Genomic DNA, 20,196 nt, shown 5'->3' with positions numbered 1-20,196 from the left:
AATCTGTCATAGATTGTTTGTTAATTGTCAACTTCAAAGCTTAGGACCTGTCTTTATCTATGGTCTATGGTTTAGGACGGGAGGACGATGGTAGCTATGTTGTTGTTGTATCTTGTTTAACATTTTCTCCCAAATTAAAATGATTCCAAAGGATATTCAGTTAATGATTGACAAAATATGTCGATCTTGCATGTGCGAGAGTGGCGATATGCGGAACGTATTCGAAAAGTGTTTGGAACTAGCCGAAGATGGTTTACTTATCTGCGATATGCTCATGGCTTGCAGTGAAGTCGAGGTAAACTATTTCTATGAATTATTTACATTAATATTACACCAGATGGGCTTCGAATGATAAGCACGAATTTGTAATGTTTTCAACTGTCCTACTAATTCATGTAGGCTTTCGTCTCATCACTTTCGAATCCTGCTAAGCCACTGTTTTAAGTTGAGTATATCTATGCAAGCAGTTTGTTTCTGTTTTATCATTCACACATCATTTATCAGTAAAACTTACGCAATTACAGCCTAAATGTAGGCGCTGTGTTTACCATACTATCCATTCCTCCGTGGTAACGAAATTATGAATCCTAAACTAATCAAGCATGTTCATGCATCAAAATGTTCATTCATTAATTAATCAGTTACTAAGAGAAATGTTTCACCATATAACACATTGTCTGGTAAATTGATCAAACTATCCTGTATTTATAAATGAAGGTGTCAACTGGCGATGGTTTGCCTTATCTTCTCTGCTCGCCATGTGAATTAAAGCTACGGTCAGCTTATGAGTTTAAGCAGCAATGTGAAAAATCAGACATTGCGTTGAGGAAACTGAAGAATGGAAAAGATGCCCAACGTAATCATGAAGAGGACATCGTTATTCAGCCTGATGTTCATGAGGAATTGTTCAACGAGGTGACTTCCTGATTTAAGCGCAATTTGGGAGCTAATAGCGACACGTTTGCAGGAGGAAGAGGATGAGGATGATTTGCCATTATCGAAAAGAACTCATGGGGTTCCTTCCCACAGTGACTTGACCTGCAGTTACTGTATGAAAATCTTTACATCTAAGAGAAGCCTAGCAGTCCATGTACGTCAACACATAGGCGATGGTGTGAGGTAAGGAGTTGATAATTTTTTTTCCCAGCGAATAAGAGTCGTTGTGAGAACTCGCAACCCTATTCTAGAATTTTTGGTATAAAAAAGTACGAAATTTAACGCTTTATCTCGCAATGAAAACTAGAGTTTCGCAGCTCAACCGATTCTCTACATACGAGCCAACGAATAAGAAGTGTTGTTTTTTTTGCATTTTGTTTTAATATTAGCATTTAAGCTCAATTAATTAAATTGATCGGCTTCAGGTATTGCCCAGTTTGTCCTTCAAAGTACACTCGCACCAACCATCTGATGAGACACATGAAATCCCATGATAAGCCTGGACGGAAACATTCGTGCAAAATTTGTGGTGATCGATTTTCTCAAACGTGCAGTCTTTACAGGCACATCAAAGTGCACATAGACGAGGCAAGTTTTAATATTAATCATTTATCATTTTGTATACACGATGCTACTAATAGTGATATGTGATTCAGGCTGAAAAAAGGTCCAAAGAAGATGCTGAACAAGACGCGCTAATTGATGTCAAAAAAGAAAAAACTGAGGCATTCGTGAAGGCGGAAAGCGAAAAAGAGAATGATGTAGCTGCTGTGCAGACTGATAACCAAAAAGCTGAAGAAAACAAGGATCAGGCGGAGAATACCAAAAGTGAATTGAACGATGAGAAACTGAATTTTAATGAGGTTCTCAGTCCAAACGTAGGTTATCAATTATTACAGCCGCTCAATTTTATGAATTATCTGGTTTAAGGACGTTCATGGTGATGATTCAATGGACATTCCTCTTAGCCAATTCCCGTTTAGCGATGATGATGTAAACGACGACGACGATAATGATGAGGATTATAATGGAGAAGATGCATTAGCAAAAGAAGATGCCAAAGATGAAGATTTTGTCGTGAAGGAGGTCAAGGAAAAGAGACCCCGAGGAAGGCCCCCTTCGAAGAAAGATCATACTTTATATGAATGCAAAGAATGCAATAAAATCCTTACCACTTACAGCGGTCTGAAGGTACATCTCAGACGACACACTGGCTCAGATTTGTCAAAGTGCAAGGTAAGAGAAAAGGTATTAAAAGATCTTAATTATCTTAAGGAAACTTTTATTACAAGCAACTTCCCAAACTGTGTAAACTGTATATTGCTTTTAGCATTGTGATAAGTCCTTCACTAAGAAAAGTCATCTTAATAGACATTTACACTCCCATGGCATTGTTAGTGGGAAGAGTAAAATAAAAGGAGACAAAAAGGTTGGTGCTTTAATAAAGTTACATTGTGTGACATTTTAAGATGATCTAGAATCAATTTTAATGTAGAATATTCTGATTTTTATCACTAACCATAGCAAGCCAATGGAAATTGGTTGTTAGAACTTGTTGAGCAAATATTGAATTTTTCTAAGTTTTGTTGTCCCCTAAATACAGATTCTTCAAATCGTCAAAAATTGCCTGTTTCCATTTTACAGTTTACGGTAACAAAAAAACAGTTTTTTAGCAAGTTTTATTTGAACAGTTGAAGCCCCTAATTTCCTGGTTTTCCGTGAATATTTCTCGACTATAATTCCGTTTCTAGTAATCATTTGGTTATATTTCGGGTGCACCAAAACCTGCCAATCCCTCTGGAACAATTACGCAATTTATGAATCAGTCTGCATAATTGCGTTTTTTAATTAGCTGCTTACTAGTTATTGTCGGTTTTACTTGTAATATTTACTGTCAAATTAGATTATTAGTTTCGCGATTTGAACTTTCGCGTTTGAACGTTTCTTCTCAGATTAATTTTCTTTATTATGACTAGGAATATTGTAATTGCAGTTTCTTGAATATTTTTTTAGAACTCCTGGGTTCTAATTTTACATGCAAATGTTATATCAATTTATTTATATTTTTTATACCACACATCATTTAAGGAATGTTTTTAGCTTTTGCGGAAGATATGAAGATTGAAAATTGATGCTGGTCTTAAGAACCGCTCTCCGCATTTGGTTCCTATTTATAGAACCGGTTGAGTTTCACTTTAGAGCAAGCATCGTTTTAGGAATCTATCTTATCTACTTTTTGCCCAAAATAATCCAAGTAAATGTAGATCTTAAAAACCGCTCTTAGTTTTTGGCTCATATTTAGAAAACCGGATAAGCTGCAAAGCTCTAGTTGTCATTAACAGATCCTTAAATGTGCCTTTTTTATACCAAACATCATTTTAGAAATGTTTCGAGTTTTCACGCAAAATATCTGGTACGTTTGATGCGATTATTACTTATTTTACTGTCATATTTTATAACGCGATTTAAATTTATATGAATTGTATGCTTGAGTTTATTCTCAGATTGGTTTTATTTAATATTACGATAAATATTTTAATAGTCTTTTTTCAGTTTTCTGATTTTATGACGCGATTTAAATGTATGTTAATTGTATGATACAACATATGAACATTGTAGATTTTAATAATCAATTAACTTTGCTAGATGAGCTGAAAATGAAATAATAAAATAAATTGATATACATTTTTCATTTATGAATGAAAACCAACCCAACAGAATCAACCTTGTATAATACACATACACACATTAGTACAATTTCACGTTATTATTTATTTCAGATTAGAGAGTGCGAATTCTGTGATCGTAAATTTAAATACAAAAAGAGTTTTGTTCATCATATGCAGGTAGAGCATGGCATGTCGGACGTTGAAAGTGATACTGGGGAAAAGACTGAACAAATAGAAATTTTAACCAACAGTAACGAGAGTAAGAATAATGGAGAAAATGGAGGTAAATTGGAAAATACATATTTTAGGAAAAATTATAGCTGGCTAATAAAATTATTTGTGTAGATATGTCCATGGAAAATAACCCGGAAAATAGTGAGCTGGATGATATAATGGAGAAAATCGAAAACGAAGATATGGAATTAGGCGGCGACGATGAGTTAAATTTGAAACGTAAAATGAAAGTTCACACTTGCCATGTTTGCAATGCAGGATTTGCTCGAGTGAATCATCTATCTAGGCATATGACTTTACATAGAGCTGTCTTGACTCACAAATGCGACCGATGTGAGCAGGTAGGTTGAGTTTTCTCTCGGTAATAGAATTCCGTTTCACTGTCTGGGTTTTTAGGCATTCTATACTGAGGATCTTCTGAAACAGCACATTGAACAACAGCACATTAATAAACCCTACGTTTGCACTACTTGCAATAAACCGTTCAGTAGAGGTGAGCACTTAATAAGGCATTTAAAGCTGCATCAGGAGGTCACAAACGAGGGCCAGCATAAATGTTCGATTTGCGAATCTGTATTTTCGAGGTAAAATTTCAAGATATCATCGAATTTATTGACTGATGCACAATAATATTTCAGATCTGATCATTTAGCCAGGCACACAAAAACACATTTGATGCAGGATAAGCGACATGTGTGTATTGACTGTGGAAAAGCATTTAATCGACTAGATAATCTAAAGACGCATCAAAGAACACATACAGGATTGAAGGATAATTCCAAGCTGCATTTATGTGTCTATTGCGGCAAAGAGTTCAATAACTCCAGTAACATGGTAAGTTATAAACTTTCAATTTTTCCACGTCTTTATTTGCAATGCATTGTTTTACAGATAGTACATATGCGACGGCACACTGGGGAACGCCCATATAAATGCAACGAATGCGGAAAAGGATTCCCGCGATCTCATGATTTGAAATGCCACGAACGAACGCACTCTGGAGAGAAGCCCTATTTGTGTACTCTTTGCGGAAAATCGTTCAACAAAAGCAACAAATTGGTAAGTTGTACAACTTGCAACCCAAACGCGTTGCCACGGTGTTCTGTACTTCTTTAGCTGAGGCATAGTCGAGTGCATACAGGCGAGAGGCCATACGTTTGTAATATTTGTTCACGTGCTTTTACCCAATCAAACGATCTGGCTTTGCATATGAGACGACACACTGGTGCTCGGCCATATGCATGTGGAGTGTGTCCGGCGCGATTTATTCAATCAGGCCAACTGAAGAATCATCGAAGACAAAGTGGCCATTGGATGGAAACACAACCAGATTTGAAAGGAGGACACAGGTATGAATTAGTCAAAAAAATTAAACTAAGTGAAGTGCGTCAATGAGACAAATGCTTGATAATATATGTCGTATACTTCTTGGTTTATATCAAAACTTTGAACTACTTTAGGATCCATTCATCTTGAAACAACACTCCTACTTTGGACCTGTAATTGATTATGTTTTAAGCGCTTAACTGATTGAAAGTTTTCGCGAGGATCAGAGCTTATCACAGGCCTGTGTCCAGCATTTCTCCAAAGTTTTGGCCAAAAATGTATCTGGATTCTTGATTGGTACATTAAAATAATTGTATTTATCTGGGAAAGTTATTTCAAGTTCTCAGTGTACAAATTTTCATGTTCAGAGTGGAAAATTATCATTAAGAATCCTTAAGGTGTCGTTGGAACGTTTGGGCACTGTAAGGAATTTCTCCTTCGTGCGTGCGATGAAAACTCGGAAACTGTCTGTTGAAAATTTGTTGTCAGTTTTAAAAATAGTGGTGTTTGCGGAAGTTGAAACATTTAATGCTTTCGGCAACTAATATTCCCTCAACTTCGATCGTTCGATTCAAACGATAAAAACTACGTAGACTATAAGATTTTTTCTAAGAACTATTGTATTCAAAGGTAAAATGACTGAAAATGTGATTTTACAGAGTGGAACCAGTAACATCATCAGTAGAACCAATGCCAATAAAATTCAAAACATTTGGCAAAAATCGAATGGTAAAATTGGAAGAACCGCAAGCTGAGCCCAGTGAAAATCAGCAGCAACCCCAGGTGCATCAACAACTTCAAAGACTAGAGCAACAGCCCCAGTTAGCGCAACTGCAGCAACCGCAAAGAATTTTGATGGGTATTATGGGAAATATAAAACTGCAGGCTGATGGGCAGCCACTGATAATTGACAGTAATAAGATTGTCGAGTTACCCGGTGGACAGTTGGGTTTAGTTACACTTCCTACGGTAATTCAAGGTGAAAACGGTGAAGAGATCAAATTAAAGACAGAAATAGGTAGTTATAATATGAACCAAGTGGAGGATGATATGGATAAACACGAAGTTGTCAGTGCCTCTAATGCCTTCCATGAAGGCGAAACAATCTCGTTTTCTACAGTACAAACTGCAACGACGTATACCTCAGCAGAAAACTTTACCTTCCAAACATTTAATTGATTGCTAACTTAGAATTAGTTCTATGGGACTTCTTATCGTCGCATACAATAGCTATGTGTTACTCACATAATCAGGTATTTTATGCGAACCTCTATAAATGTTGTGATGAGAGCGATCGATCATGCATCATTGTAGTAGATATAATCGAGCTCAGAGAAAGGTCCCAACTTTTTTGCTATTTTAACATTTATGTACCTTCCATTACTTGGCTTCATTAATATCACAGTGAGCATCACATCCATTAAGAGAACCGCGTAAATGTTTACTGTTTTCCATTGGGTCGGTTTGTAATCAAATTTTACTTTTTTCGTATAAATAATGTAAATATTGATCGGAATAAAGTTGTTAAGGACATAACTTCAAGCGCCATTGGTTATGTAAGATAGTTGTAGTGTCTACACCGAATTATTCTGATTTTTAGGAAAATGTACGGTTTTGAATCTTTACCTCCTGACAATGCTTTTTCTGATCCTTAATGAATTTCCTTTTTATAGCAAATGTTTGATTCAAGAACTATGTTTATTGCATTGGCACATGAAAACATACTTTCTTATCAAATCTATTCCTGGGTTTCAGTCATTTATTGTCTCTATTTATTATTCAAAATACGTTTCGGTGTATTTTTCCACCATCATCAGTTTTTATGTGTAGCGTTGTTGCTGCTTTAAGCCTTGGCATGCATTTCAAAATTTCAATATGCATGCCAAGGCCTGATGCAGCACCAACGCTACACATAAAAACTGATGATGGTGGAAAAATACACCGAAACGTATTTGGATTAATAAATAGAGACAATAAATGACAGGAATAGATTTGATTTGGAATTGAAACAGTCAGGAAAGTATATACAATACTTTCTTATATCAACTCTTACTAAGTTATTTATTTTATTAGGGCATTAAGCATTCTTAATTTGGTAATAATAAGCCTGTAAATATATCTAAGTACTGTATTTTCTATAAATAAATGTGTGCATTTTACTGAATTTTTTTTACATCTCGAGAATAAAAAAACGACGGTCAAACTAATAGCGTTCCAATTCCACGGAAAGAAATCTTTACATTCTAATTAGCAATGTAAAGCTTAGGTAAGAGTAAAGTTTTTTATTTAAAAATACACGCATGTACCTAGAATAGTACGCTTTTACTTTCTTCGCTCTTTTTCTTCCTTTTCTCTGTTTGAAGCCAAAACCGCGCCTGGAGCAGGATAAGGTCTCTGTTGGAAAAGCACACCGGAAGCAGTGCTGTCTGCTCTGGTTTTATTCGATTCCAATCCATCACTCCACGTTCCTTGGGGAATATCGGAGTAAGCTGCTGGATCCATAGGATCAAGTTGGTCATCTCTTTTCCTTTTGTCACGATCTCTTCTATAGCGATCTTCGCGTTCTCTTTTGCCTCTTCGGTCATCCCTAAATAAATAAATTACATCTATGAGAACCAGATTTTGTTTTCCTTCTTACTTTCTTTACTTTAGTTATTCAGTTTAACCAAGACGTTCTTTAAGAAATTTCTATTTTTCTATGACGGTACAAACAAGCGATTATCTCTGATCTCTAATAAATTATTTGATGGATTTTTCAAGGCGCTGAAAGCAATATTTTATTTAAATAAATGACCTATAAATATGTATCTGAAGATATTTTCAAAAAAACACAATTGATTCTAAGTCGATTCTTGTTAGATTGCTTTCAGTTCGAACCTCACCTGTCTCGTTCTTTATCTCTCCTGTCCGAATATTTTGATTTGTAACTTCTGTCCTCATCATCAGAGTCTTTGTCACGATCTCTGCCCATGTTGTCTCTCTCGGCTCTTTCTTTTCTAAGCATCTCATCCATTTCCTTCTGCTTTTTATCTTGTAGACGCCATTCTCTTAATTTGGCAGCACTTTTCGTTAATATTGCTTTAGGATGCTTGGGAGGTAGCCATGTGACAATGTCGTTTTCCATGTTCCAGTAATAATATCTTCCCCTAAAATACATTTGTTTTCTTCAACCTGTGTGTTTCCACCTCTTCAATCTTATTTCTGACCATTAGCCAGTATCAAATGTAGAGTAAATCATTACTAGAGGAATAATAGATATGCCGAATACTTACAGTCCTTTATCGAATATCTCCGTCCAATTATTTGGTAAAGGATATTTGGATAGTAGCTTTTGCATGTTTCGAAGATATTTGGCATCAGGATTGGGCACTCCTTTCCAATGAGTCTCACACCAGTGGTTGCACTCATGGAATATATTATTTTTGTTGGGACAAGTCGATAGGCCTTTGAAATCGGGCTTCTTTAGGGGATCGACTGTCCTTTGCTTAGCTAAAAATTAATCACAACTTGGAAAGTGTTTAATTTTAGGCTGGCCAAATTACTTACACGTTATCAGGCCTCTTTTGGCTAATTTAGCCGCTAGCGCTGGAGGAAGCGGCATATTAAACCAATGTTTTATAAAAAAAAAGCAATAAACAGATTTTCGAGGCAGCATCAAACGTTTAGGTTATCCGCTGATTGGATCCATAGAACAGGGCTTATCACAGGGGATAGGGGATATACAGAGGTACTCTGTGATCTGTGGATTGGATAACCCCTGTCGGACTATTTTCGAACTCCCCGAGCACTGATTCATTTTCCTGCCAGCTAAGTGAATAGGGCTTCAACTCGATTTTTCAAGGTAACTAAACTATATTCAAACTTTTTGAATGGGTACAACAAGTTACACAAAAACAATAGTTTGAAAAATATTTCCATATGGACGCTTTGGTCACAGCCAAACTTTTACAAAAAATAATCTATTCTGTTGAATCTAAATTAAGAGGCTGCAATGCAATGTTGAACTTATTCAATGTAATCCAAATCCTCTGGAATACCAAACTGTTTATTCAGGACTTTACCTTCAATGAGAAATTTGTTTTTGCACCAAGTCTTGACTGCAAAAATATTGTCGGTCCATCGGTTAGCCGCATCTTTCAAGCCCTAAAGCAATGGAAGCTTTGAACGTGTGTTTCCGATTGTTAAAAAGATGTTTAACATTACCACAGTTTTTGTTTTTAAGGCGTCAAACTTTTCAGGATCATTATCTTGGAATTCGACTAGTTGTCTCTTAAGTGTCGCTAAATCCAACTCGATATCCGTGATTTCGCCTAATATTTTACTCAGTTTGTCTTCATCTTGGTTTATCTATAAAAGTAATTGATTTTCGTGAAGGTTTTTGCATTTGATTGTAGTCAGTCTTACATCCGAGTCCTGCAAAGTGTCGTTCATTAGCTTTTGCTTTTTACTGACGTCTTCATATTTTTTCGTTATTTCACTAAGTTTTCTTTTACGCAGATTAATTCCCTTGCTGAAATTAATAAATTCATAGATTTGAAACGCTCCTACTAAACTATTCACCTTGGAAATGACCAGTAGTAGATGGAAGTTCCGATTTTATCTGAATCTATTAAACCATCATCCACCAATTTTTGGATAATATCCTTCACTGAGTTAGCAACAATTCCCTTTGCTTTAGGTGCCAACTTTTCCAATTCCTGCATCAAGTTTCTTAGGAACACGCACTTTTAACATCGAATTTAAAGACTTACTTTAAGTTGATAGCATTCTCCGGTTTCATAAAATAGTTCAATCATTCGAGATTTCTTTTCCTCAGCTGTGACTCCATTTTTCGACATATTTTAGGAAATTGTTTCTGGAAAACCAAGCTGTTTTTACTTTTTCGGGACGTGATTTTGAGCGCTTTTGGCTATAAATTTTAAACTTTCAAATTCAAAATTCTTATCCTCCTTTGCGTTTTTTTTAAAATAATTTTTGTAATGCTTTGGTTTCAATTGAATATCTTGTCTATCTATGCCAAATTCTTCGATGAATTCTCGATACTTTTTGTTATAATAATAATACCCATTTATCGCTTGTTTCATGAGTTCCACACGAGTTCTGATTAAAACGATGTTTAACGAACGTTAAGTAAATCCGAATGATTCGTTTGACTGGTGGTTTGCACAGAATTTAATTTTATTCTTACAATTTAGCCGAAATCGTCGAAAATCGACCCATTGAAATAAACAACAGCACAATCGTTAGTAAAGTTAAAACTATCATTATTTTGAACTAAATAAGTCAAATATGAAACTGCATACTCACGAACAAACGTCCTACAGAATGCCGACAAGTTCTTCTTGAATCAACATATATTGATAATAATTGTAAAAATCGGTCCTCGTTATTCCATTCCCTTTGAGAGAAAAATTGTAAACATAAAGCTTCGAATGTTTCTAACCACAAAATATCCCCCCGTGATGTTGTTGTTGTTATTGTGTGTACTATATGGTTTCTAACCTCAGTTTTTATTGTATTTGGACACGCACAGACACACTTGTCTTTATCTATGATCTATGCTTGTCTTTATAAGACTTATTATATATGTCTTTATATCTATGACACAGACTACTCACTATTTTTGTATTTGGAGCACAGACTACTTGTGCTGGTTAGAAGAGTAAAGTCTTTGCCCCTACCATGAACTTCATTAAAGACGATATGGGAGTCTCCCATGTGGACAGCAGATAAGCTTAGGCCGTAAAGGTGAGTACGAATGAAATATGGGAAAACATTTTTTTCAGTTTTATAATATTGGCATGGTTTTTCCTTTAATGTTTGCCGAAATTCTTCTAAAACACAATCTCCAGAGCGACGAGTGCCATTCAGTTTCCTTTTATTCTTCATCGTCACATTCGTGAATTTGTTATTTAACTTTCTGCGGTTTTCGTCTCTTGTATGTTTCTCATTTTTTCGGGCGTATCAGTTGCTATCATGCTTTTTCCCTAATTTCTCTCTCTAAATGTTTTGACTGGTTGATTTTAACTATTCATCGCGATTAATCACTTGTGAGAAACTTGTGCCCGATGAACGATTATTAAAAAATACTGGTAAACAATAAATATTTATTATAGTACAAATATAACAACCATGATTCAGAATCCTTTCCAGCTCCGTTAGTCCAAACAAGTCAATTGCGCTCCATTTTCCATCTCAATATCATGTTGCGGAATGGGTTTAGGTGTTGCTTGATACGGTTTTGGTCCAATCCAGCTTAAAATCACCGGAAACAAGACGATGCCATGGAATAAACCGAAAATAATGACCAAAGAAAATATCTGCAACAAACAAGTAAAAAAGTGATAATTCGAAGTTAACTAGAAAAACTGAAGAAACTTACCTTAAAAAATGATTGAAATGTATAAGCAGTTGACTGGCTCATCATAAACATGCCAATAAACGTCGAAAGACCGCCGAATAAAACCGCTGAACCAATAGAACTGACTGTTCTTAATGCCCTATCTCTTTTACTCCCTTCGTGGATTGTTAGAAAAGTATGCCCTATATGGGTTGCGTAGTCAACGCATAAGCCAATGGCTAATTCCAAACCTATACAAGAAACCTGCAAATATTGTAAGTTGATGATGGCAACAAAAGTTGAACGTTGAGCATTTCCAAAAAAACAGTCCGTTGAATTTTAAATGAACTTAGGATATTACTTCTGGGACATACCAGGTCAATTGTTAGGCCCCATCGTTGCATAAATCCGCACACATTCAACATCGTTACTAAGACGCAGATGAAAATCCAGAAGCAAATCTGCCAATTAGCAATCAGCAGTATGGTACAGGCCATCACACAGATTAAGGCCAGCTCAAGATTCCTCATAACTTCTACGTCGATTAGCTGGAAATTGGTTAAATGATGCTTGATTAGAGATGGAATGGGACAGTCGATTCCTTAAGTACCTCATCAGTAATCCACATGGCAAAGAACTTTGACCAGACGGTGGCAAATTTATCCCCAGTGGTAAAATTGGCATTTTCTGCAACGTTTTGCACCCTATGCATCGGTACTATTTGCTGTCTTGGATCCGGAAATTTTTTTATGTTGAAATCGATGCTGGACATCTGTAGGCATGTTATTTATATTTTATTTTTAAATAAGTTATTATTATATAATATTGTACATTGTTTTTATTTGAAAGAATATTGTTAATTAATGTTTACGCTTCCAATTTTTCGACAAATAAATTAAATTGAAATTGAATGAACCAAATTTTTGATTCTTCAATTCTTTATCTCATTTTACACGATTATAATGCTCAGGTTAATTGAGCATATTCGTCTACTTTGTATGACCTCTACTCCTATCGTGTAAATTTCGATTTTTATTTCTTTTAAGTTCTGAAAATCACCAAAATCGTGCACTTGATTTTCATGCATTGAAAAAGTTTAACGTCCAAGAGGTTGATGGAGTTTGCAAATACGGTTATTTACATATGTTTTTTTTTTCAATCAACTGCCTTAAGAATTTTTAGTGATAAGTTGTTGACTATTCGTTCAATTTACTAGAAAATTTGATTTTCCGCTAAGGTGTACGCGTTTTTAAAGAAATCTGAACTGCATAATTATTAAGTTATTTAGTTGAGCTTTTGTCTCATCTGAAAAAGTCGTATAAATCGAGATATGAGTGTACGCGGAGACTTTAAACTCTACCTTAATTTTCGGGATTCCTGCTCCGCATTCCAAGTCTCTTTCAAACACGAAGTTGCCTTGGTACTTTGCATAGCGAGGACTATGCAGGAATTTTGACATCATTATATCAAATCGGTCCTCATCCAGATCTTCTTCATATACGTCTGGAATAATTGCATTGAACAATTTGCCTATCTAATAGCAGCAACTGCGTTTTACCGTGTTTAAAATTATTCAAGACAAATGTCCTAAATGGATCCACCCAGGACATGATGTTGCTGGTAATATCAGTCATATTTTCCAACTGATCGACTGCCGCTTTGATTTTCTTCAATTCATGGCTGTAATTGAGTGCCCCCATATAAAAAGCGGCATCCCAGCCCACATGCGGAAAATGAGTGTCCCTTGCTTTGATATACTCGGCCAGATGAGTGCCTTCCGGTAGGAACCATTTTGGATCAAATCTCTGCTCCAACTTCAACGCACTTTCTATACTCACTCCGGCAAAAACTATAGTAGTGAGTATTACTATCACCTGAAACATACGAGTTCATCGATTTGTGACTTATAGGCCATGAGAATTGATAAAGTGAAATGAGGAAAGGAATCGAAATGTCGCACCTTTCCAGGCGTTGTTAGAATTATATTTCCATAAACATATTCGAATATTCTGCTGGTAAGTCGGCTCTGGCTGCACTTGTTCGGCTTATACGTCGGATGCTCAATGCACGGTATAATCCCGTTTCGGTTCGATTCAAGGCGCTTCTGATCCAGCACAAAGCACGCCATAAAAAATGTGATCACAAAAACGAATGTCATGAACACTCCGCATGCGGCATAAATACAAAATGATTCCAAACAGGGCAAGATCTGCAAATCAAAAACGAAAAACAAGTTTATATTTTGTAAATTTATTGATGATTTTAGATCATCGAGTTTTATTTTTGGTTTAGCTTTTAGAGCCAAAATAAATGCGATGAACGTACAAACTGTTTTTTTTTTAACTTTTCTTTAAACTTACCGTTGAGGCTCCGATAATAAAAGCAATAACATCAGTAAACGATGTAATTGTTATGGATACTCCTGCATGTTTTAAAACGAGTCCTATTCTTTCGGGAAGAGGACGTTTCTGGTCGGTTACAGATAATTCATCCCAGCATGTCATTATAACTAACATATCATCCACGCCTGGAATAACAGAAAGACGAAAATAATTATTGAAACTAATTAATCTACAGTTCACAGCATCCATAGAAGATTATTAGAAAGAAGGATTTTCTTCTATGTATGTAGTGTGGTACATTTTGGAGTTGTTTTGGGATTCTTTTGTTCCTAATTTCTACGCCACTGGAGGGAATGTAAGTTTTAATTTTTTTCCTGCTGTCCACACAAAAAAGGTACTTTTAATCTATAGCTCTAATATTGGAAAAAAAATAATATCAGTAAATAGTTACTTGCAAAAATGTTTTTCGACGTGCAAATTTAACAACAGTAGCTGCTGATTAATACTTTCAATGTCTTTGTGTTTTATAAATGAAGGCTCTTAATTTTTGGTTGAATGTTTACGAGTTTGTTCACGTACGTCCAATTTTTCATTTTTTTCGTTCAGATTTTCACTACGGGTTTTAAAAATGTGTTTTCAATTTGTTTGATTTTGCAGTGGAGTATAAAGTAAAAGAAAAATAATTCAATTCAATCCCAAAAAATCTACACTCAGTTAGAAATAAAAAGGTTCTGTAGGGTTTTTTAAGGCACAGTTTTTGAATAAAAAAATTTTATTTGTTGGATTATCCGAGAAAATTCCTAGATAGAAAAATGGTGTACGCCAATGGTTTTTCTGCAAACAAAATTGATTTTTGTAGTTTTAGATTCCGTTGGGATCAAATAAGCTCGTTGCGTTTTGTGCCTGAAAGGCACAGTTTTTGATTGAAAAAATTATCACCACTGTTTCTTGCTGTGCAAGAAAATTAACGCTATATTTAACTCTAAATTGAAATCTTCCAGATTTTTGCTTACCTAAACCCATCAAAAGAAAAGGTAAGGACAGATGAACAGGTCCATAAAATATCCCCAGTAAGGAGCAAAGTCCCGCTCCGACTATAAAGCCCATGACAATGGCCAGCATGCCCACACTCCCTAAAACAATCTATTTTATATTGTTTTTCCTGTTCTTATGGTTTCTAGTTTGAATCAGGGGATCTTGAAAGATTCATCATTGTTTTAAAATCAAGTGTCCATTTTAATCTTTTCACTTTAAAAGAGAAAATTGAAACAATTTCAGTAAACTTCGATAAAATTTGGAAAAAATTAGTGTCAAAGACAAAATTTTCAAACATAAAATTCAACCACACTGAAATGCGCAAACTAGCGACTTGAATCTTCAATTTTGTTAAATCATTTCTCTGATTATCATATGCAAATCTTTCGTTTCTTTTATGCACACTTTTTGGCTGAATCCTCCATCAAGATCCCCCATTACTCGATACATACCCGGGCTTCCAGCCAATTAAATTTAGATATCACGAATTGCACGTATATCACCATTATCACTATTCCAATGCTTAGTTTATCGATGTCTTGGAACATTGAGTTGTTACTGATATCTCCAAAACTAGAAACAAGCGTTTAAGAGGCAGAATCGATTTATTGACTTGAAATCGCACCTTCTACCAGAAAAATAATACAACTCCTTTTCGTCTTTAGCCAACGTTTCTGAGATATTCAGGAACGTCAGTTCCCAATCAAGTGCTTCTTCGGAAGCCTGCAAATAATTGAAGAACTTTTGATGCAAAATTATTACAATTTGGGGAACTTTTGTTGTAGACGATAAAGAAAGTATGAAAATTTGATATTAATATATTCAAAACAAACTCAAATGCCATTTTTCGTCATTTTCATCTTAATTTTGGACAATAGCGATTCTTCAATAAGTTCACACGTTTTTAATTTACACATAAGTATTTTAATTCTGTCATTCTTGATGAGAAGTCCTGATGAGAAACAAACTTTTAAATTAAAAACTTGGATTAAAAATTGCGTAATTTCCGATACACAGGGTTTTCTGACGAACTGTACAAGATTGAAAAACAATTTAGATTTTAGAACTTATTATAAAGAATTATTTTTTCGAAAAATTTATATGGAAAAAGTTTTCCATATACTTCGGAACGCAATCACCTTGCGTCTGTAAATTACGTCCTAAGAGCCCTTCTTTTTATATGCGAGTACTATTTTATCATTAGTACCTAAACGACTATTTACCCATTCTCCTGTTCCGGCCATGTTTCCGGCCTTGTTCATGTCGACAGAAGAAAAATTGACTAGAAGTAACCAATAATTATCTATTGCTTTAGCGCTAATGATATGTCCAGTCTCGTTTCTCACAATTCCACCCAGTAGGTGATCATAGCTTTTAAGCTTCCCAAATATTAAGCTAGAAAATCATCAATTAGTGCTGGAATGAACCAATTTCGAGCAGCCCAATTCGCTTACTCTTTGTTGTAAGTATTAACCGAATAAACGATATCATCTTTGGTAAGCAAAGCGATCTGGGTCATATTGAAATCCCACAGTTCTAAAATACTTTTGGTGTAGCACTCAGTCTTCATGGTCTCTATAAAACTACAATACAAAGCTGCTGGCATTGTCATACTTGGATCTAAATCGTCTTCAGTTTCGCTAATCATGAGTTTTAATAGTTTCTTATTGACTTTAGGTATTCTAGAATAAAAAGGAAATTTTTAAATTGTTATTCAAGTTTTCATTTAGTTCACCTGAAGCACACATCTTTCATGGTAATATTGTTGATGGTTTTAGCACCCATCATTTGAGTGTGGATTTTACCGAGCTGGAACAAATTATGATATAATAATACCTAATTCGATGCATTTAATTAGCGTAATTTTGGGTGACTTTGGCTCCGTTTCAAAATTCAAAGCTCGATGACTTGAGCTCGACGAAAAGTAAGCTGTTACTATTTCATTATTAGCACAAAGTTTTGTGGTCGTTGGTTTTTCTTATCCATAAATTCAAATTTTCTAATAGTTTGATTGTAACTCCTACAGGATGTTAGCGGTAGTACTCTGAAGATGTTTGAAACAATTGAGCTTTTTTGTGCGTTGCAATACTGAATTTCTTTTAGTCACGGTCTATTATCTGATGTTTTTTACATAAAAAACGATTTTGTTGTCGGGTGTTGGAGATATTTCACTTTGAAACTTTCAGTTGAGCATACGCTATAAAAACTGCGTAAAATCAATCAAAAATCTATTTTCACAAAAAAAAACATGTTTCTACTCCATCCCATAATTGACTATTTTTATCTTCCTAATGATAACAACAGTCGCTAACTACTAATTTAGAATAATTGATAATTGACTATTTTCAGATGCATGGGAAATACTCAGCATGTTCTAATTGATAATTAGCTTTAATTGCGTATCTACAATGGATTTTTAATTACTGCTATTATTTTAACTGGTTTTCATGAGAAAAATTCGTCAACATTCCCAATACTTAATGAAACAGGTAATTCACCTTTGGAATGGAGTGAGTAGGCAGTTTTGGGAAAATTACCTTAACGATTACTTCTGGAGTTAAAACGTCTTCTGCAACAATAGTGATTGCTTCGTCCGAAAATCCTCGCTGAAACGTATTCATCAACCACTCAGAATCGCGAATGAAAGTGGTATCTGGCGGTACCCACAGTTTTAACGGGTTCTTTTCTTGTCGAAATCGGAAAAATCCAAATCCGCTGAGAAGTACCACGATCCAGCATAATGCGATGGTTCGGATTGGGTGTAGGGCGATAGATATTCCTAATCTGGGAAAATAGTCAAATAATAAGCGTATTGAGGTGATGAATGGATATAAAAAGTTTTGCACAGATAAAAGAACTGAAAAAATGTAGGAAGCTTGTTAATTTGAAATTGAATCAAAAACTGTTCAACAGTTACGAACAACTGTTAACAAAATTGAAAGCCAAACCTTCCAAAATGTACAAAATTCAAGTTTTTAAATAAAATACCGAGTTTAATTTATGTTCATCTAGCTTCTGGATCTAGATAACTTTCACTGTGATTGTTTAAAATATAATAAATATTTTAGTTCTTATTGAGCGTTTTTAACTGTTATTTACTTGCATACAATCAATCGAGTATTATCTTGGCGTTATTTAGATTCGAGCGGCATTATCTGGTAGTGAGTGAACTTTGTATTAATGGCAATCAAAAATTATTATTTTACGTTGACTCAGACGTGGGGGTTTTGTTTCTGTAAACTCGGTATACATTTACGTTTTTTTGTAAAATTTTTCACGAAATGTTGAAATTTGAAAATTGTTTCTGTTTATTTTTTTCACAATTTTTCTAAAATTCTGGTAGTTTTATGATGTGAAGAACTCAACTGTATTCTATTCGTTGCATGATAAATACTATTGTTAAATTTTCGATTAATTTGACTCCATAGTCCAAAATGACTGAATGCCTCTGTTTAATTAGCTAAAAACATGGTTGTGGAAACAGCAAATTCTCGTTTTAACGTTGAATTGCTGTACCATTAAACTACAATCTAACTAGCAAATGCAGTTCACCAGCAATTCTGTATGTTTAATGGTAATTTTTTCCTGTAAATATCCTAATGTACATCGGACATTGTAATTAATTTTCAATTAGCGCTTTTAAGACTTAGTACAAGGTGTAAATGGGTTTTTAATGTATTCTGATACAAATACAGATGTCGAATTAGCAAAAAATCACTTTCTATAAAATCTGATATTGACTTGTTCTTAGCAACATTTTTCGTTAAAAAGTGAGAAAAATCTGCAGAACGTGAATAATCCAAGTAAGAAATTAACGCGCCCTCGTAATACAGCTGGTCAATTCGACGGGGGTCGAGTAAGTTCGGCTATCTTCGTACTATACCCAGAAGTGAGAGCAATAGGTAAAATCAACATGTCTTTGCCTTGTCGGACCGATATACGAGAGCTGATTGAAGATGTTGTGTCTTTTTCGCATGTAGAACTCACAATAAATTATAAATGTTTAGAAAATTAGTAACATTGATCCCATTTATGATGAAGATTGTTGTGTTTGAAACATAACTATTATATATTAGTGTATTATTATTATTAGAATAAATGCAAGTAAGGCAAAAATTTTGAAAGCCCCCAAAGTTAATTCATTGCTTGAGCAGGTAAAAAGTCAGGTAGAAATCCCACCGACTGCTAATTCAAAACTTCCCATCTTTTGTAAATAGAAAACATCTTTTATTCGATTAAATTTTAAATTAAAGTATCTTTCTGAGGAAAAGCCAAGCTGATAAGAATTTATGAACATTTTGAATAAAACTTGGCAGGCATAAGCGCGCTTTGAAATTGGTTTTTGATAGTGCAAGTTAATACTAAAAATAAATAACCCCGTGAGTATATGGAGGATACAAATACATTCCATACTTACTTATAAAAAAAAGTTTCGGTGCCCGTGACAACACTGTAAGTGAATTTTTCAAATACGTTGACTTTAAAAAAATTGCAAAACCCCATTTCGCACTGGTCTGGTATTCACATATAGTACATTTACGCTAATAAGTTAAAACGCGCAATCCATTCACTTGAACTAATCGTTATCGTTCTTTGCAATACTGATATTCAGAAACAATTTGATACGGAAGATAATCCGAACACCGAATTTGCTTATCAGAGGCAACTAACAAGTAAAAAACAATAAAAATGTTGAAAAGCAGCGCGATATTTACAAACCGACAATCGCAAGTGACGCGGATTTAATATATTTATATTGATATGTGCAAAGGAGTAAATTTTCAGTTTTATAATGAGTATAATTAGACTTGATTCAAGGCTAACGAGAAATGAACTCTTTGAATTTTGATCGAACAGGAAAATTTCCGCATAATCTTTGTCACTAAAAACCGTCCATTTCGAAAGAGAGTTAACAACAATAAGCGCTTGAGGGCTGCTTGATAACTAAACATTCAAAATGAAAATAGCTTGGAACTTGGAATCGACCGAAACATTTGCTGGTCCACCTTGAGAGAGTTTTGGCATGGGTTTGATATTTTCGCATAGCAATCAGTTTTTTTGAATCTACCATAAAATTCAGTATTTTAAACAACGTTAAGTTCCAGTTAAGCTTTCGTGGCCACTGCCAACTTTTCGCAAGCACGAGCATCTGACATCTTCAGAGGTGCCGATTAAGCCACTTTTGAAGAGGCAACCATGAAAATTGAAACTGGTGAGTTTTTCAGGCTTTTAGGCCTTCGTGAAAGAGAATTTGTTCTTTGAAACTAGCTTTCAAGAGTTTGTACACTTGGAACTAGAATTGTGTTTTTTTTTC

General features: G+C 34.8%; 4 protein-coding genes and 1 long non-coding RNA gene across 12 annotated transcripts; 2 read left to right on the top strand and 3 right to left on the bottom strand.

Annotated features, from left to right (window-relative positions):
- The first annotated feature begins 2 nt into the window (after nucleotides 1–2).
- LOC109535734 (zinc finger protein 569) lies at nucleotides 3–6,793 on the top strand. 4 transcript variants are annotated; one of them, XM_019901685.2, is made up of 15 exons: nucleotides 3–90; nucleotides 152–295; nucleotides 718–915; nucleotides 968–1,119; nucleotides 1,362–1,524; nucleotides 1,593–1,814; nucleotides 1,867–2,184; nucleotides 2,267–2,365; nucleotides 3,717–3,888; nucleotides 3,951–4,180; nucleotides 4,236–4,423; nucleotides 4,478–4,673; nucleotides 4,731–4,898; nucleotides 4,956–5,188; nucleotides 5,825–6,793. In XM_019901685.2, the coding sequence occupies exons 1-15, from the start codon at nucleotides 88–90 to the stop codon at nucleotides 6,342–6,344; spliced, it is 3,006 nt and encodes a 1,001-aa protein (XP_019757244.1). In that variant the 5' UTR covers nucleotides 3–87; the 3' UTR covers nucleotides 6,345–6,793. The 4 variants fall into 4 exon arrangements, with proteins under 4 accessions (XP_019757244.1, XP_019757245.1, XP_019757243.1 ...); XM_019901686.2 differs by having other exon boundaries at nucleotides 43–295; nucleotides 1,867–2,172; XM_019901684.2 differs by having other exon boundaries at nucleotides 43–295.
- Nucleotides 6,794–7,198: 405 nt separating this feature from the next.
- LOC125502289 (polyglutamine-binding protein 1) lies at nucleotides 7,199–8,913 on the bottom strand. The gene is made up of 4 exons (XM_019901683.2): nucleotides 8,712–8,913; nucleotides 8,438–8,654; nucleotides 8,048–8,311; nucleotides 7,199–7,752 (listed from the first exon to the last, which is right to left on the bottom strand). Exons 1-4 carry the CDS (start codon nucleotides 8,818–8,820, stop codon nucleotides 7,488–7,490), a joined length of 855 nt encoding a protein of 284 aa, XP_019757242.1. The 5' UTR covers nucleotides 8,821–8,913; the 3' UTR covers nucleotides 7,199–7,487.
- Nucleotides 8,914–8,997: 84 nt separating this feature from the next.
- On the bottom strand, nucleotides 8,998–10,865 carry LOC109535733 (meiotic nuclear division protein 1 homolog). Of its 4 annotated transcripts, none has more exons than XM_048664976.1 (6): nucleotides 10,784–10,865; nucleotides 9,917–10,020; nucleotides 9,726–9,862; nucleotides 9,570–9,675; nucleotides 9,369–9,512; nucleotides 8,998–9,308 (listed from the first exon to the last, which is right to left on the bottom strand). In XM_048664976.1, the coding sequence occupies exons 2-6, from the start codon at nucleotides 10,001–10,003 to the stop codon at nucleotides 9,171–9,173; spliced, it is 612 nt and encodes a 203-aa protein (XP_048520933.1). In that variant the 5' UTR covers nucleotides 10,004–10,020; nucleotides 10,784–10,865; the 3' UTR covers nucleotides 8,998–9,170. The 4 variants fall into 4 exon arrangements, with proteins under 4 accessions (XP_048520933.1, XP_048520934.1, XP_048520932.1 ...); XM_048664977.1 differs by lacking the exon at nucleotides 10,784–10,865 and adding an exon at nucleotides 10,473–10,561 and having other exon boundaries at nucleotides 9,917–10,074; XM_048664975.1 differs by lacking the exon at nucleotides 10,784–10,865 and adding an exon at nucleotides 10,473–10,561.
- Nucleotides 10,678–11,487, top strand: LOC125503886. Its single transcript, XR_007281137.1, has 2 exons — nucleotides 10,678–10,913; nucleotides 11,319–11,487. It is a non-coding gene; the product is annotated as an uncharacterized LOC125503886 (long non-coding RNA).
- LOC109535732 (protein patched homolog 1) lies at nucleotides 11,259–19,816 on the bottom strand. Of its 2 annotated transcripts, XM_019901682.2 has the most exons (16): nucleotides 19,300–19,816; nucleotides 17,420–17,666; nucleotides 16,618–16,691; nucleotides 16,337–16,564; nucleotides 16,106–16,277; nucleotides 15,508–15,605; nucleotides 15,335–15,455; nucleotides 14,861–14,990; nucleotides 13,866–14,032; nucleotides 13,466–13,714; nucleotides 13,064–13,379; nucleotides 12,866–13,008; nucleotides 12,116–12,277; nucleotides 11,880–12,053; nucleotides 11,548–11,769; nucleotides 11,259–11,485 (listed from the first exon to the last, which is right to left on the bottom strand). In XM_019901682.2, the coding sequence occupies exons 1-16, from the start codon at nucleotides 19,383–19,385 to the stop codon at nucleotides 11,324–11,326; spliced, it is 2,751 nt and encodes a 916-aa protein (XP_019757241.2). In that variant the 5' UTR covers nucleotides 19,386–19,816; the 3' UTR covers nucleotides 11,259–11,323. The 2 variants fall into 2 exon arrangements, with proteins under 2 accessions (XP_019757241.2, XP_048520931.1); XM_048664974.1 differs by lacking the exons at nucleotides 16,618–16,691; nucleotides 19,300–19,816 and having other exon boundaries at nucleotides 17,420–17,488.
- Between the last annotated feature and the right edge of the window lie 380 nt (nucleotides 19,817–20,196).

The sequence above is a fragment of the Dendroctonus ponderosae genome, unplaced genomic scaffold (genome assembly GCF_020466585.1).
Source record: "Dendroctonus ponderosae isolate FM_Combo_2020 unplaced genomic scaffold, Dpon_F_20191213v2 Dpon_F_20191213_3, whole genome shotgun sequence".
NCBI lineage: Eukaryota > Metazoa > Arthropoda > Insecta > Coleoptera > Curculionidae > Dendroctonus > Dendroctonus ponderosae.
This window is presented reverse-complemented; position numbering and strand designations above follow the sequence as displayed.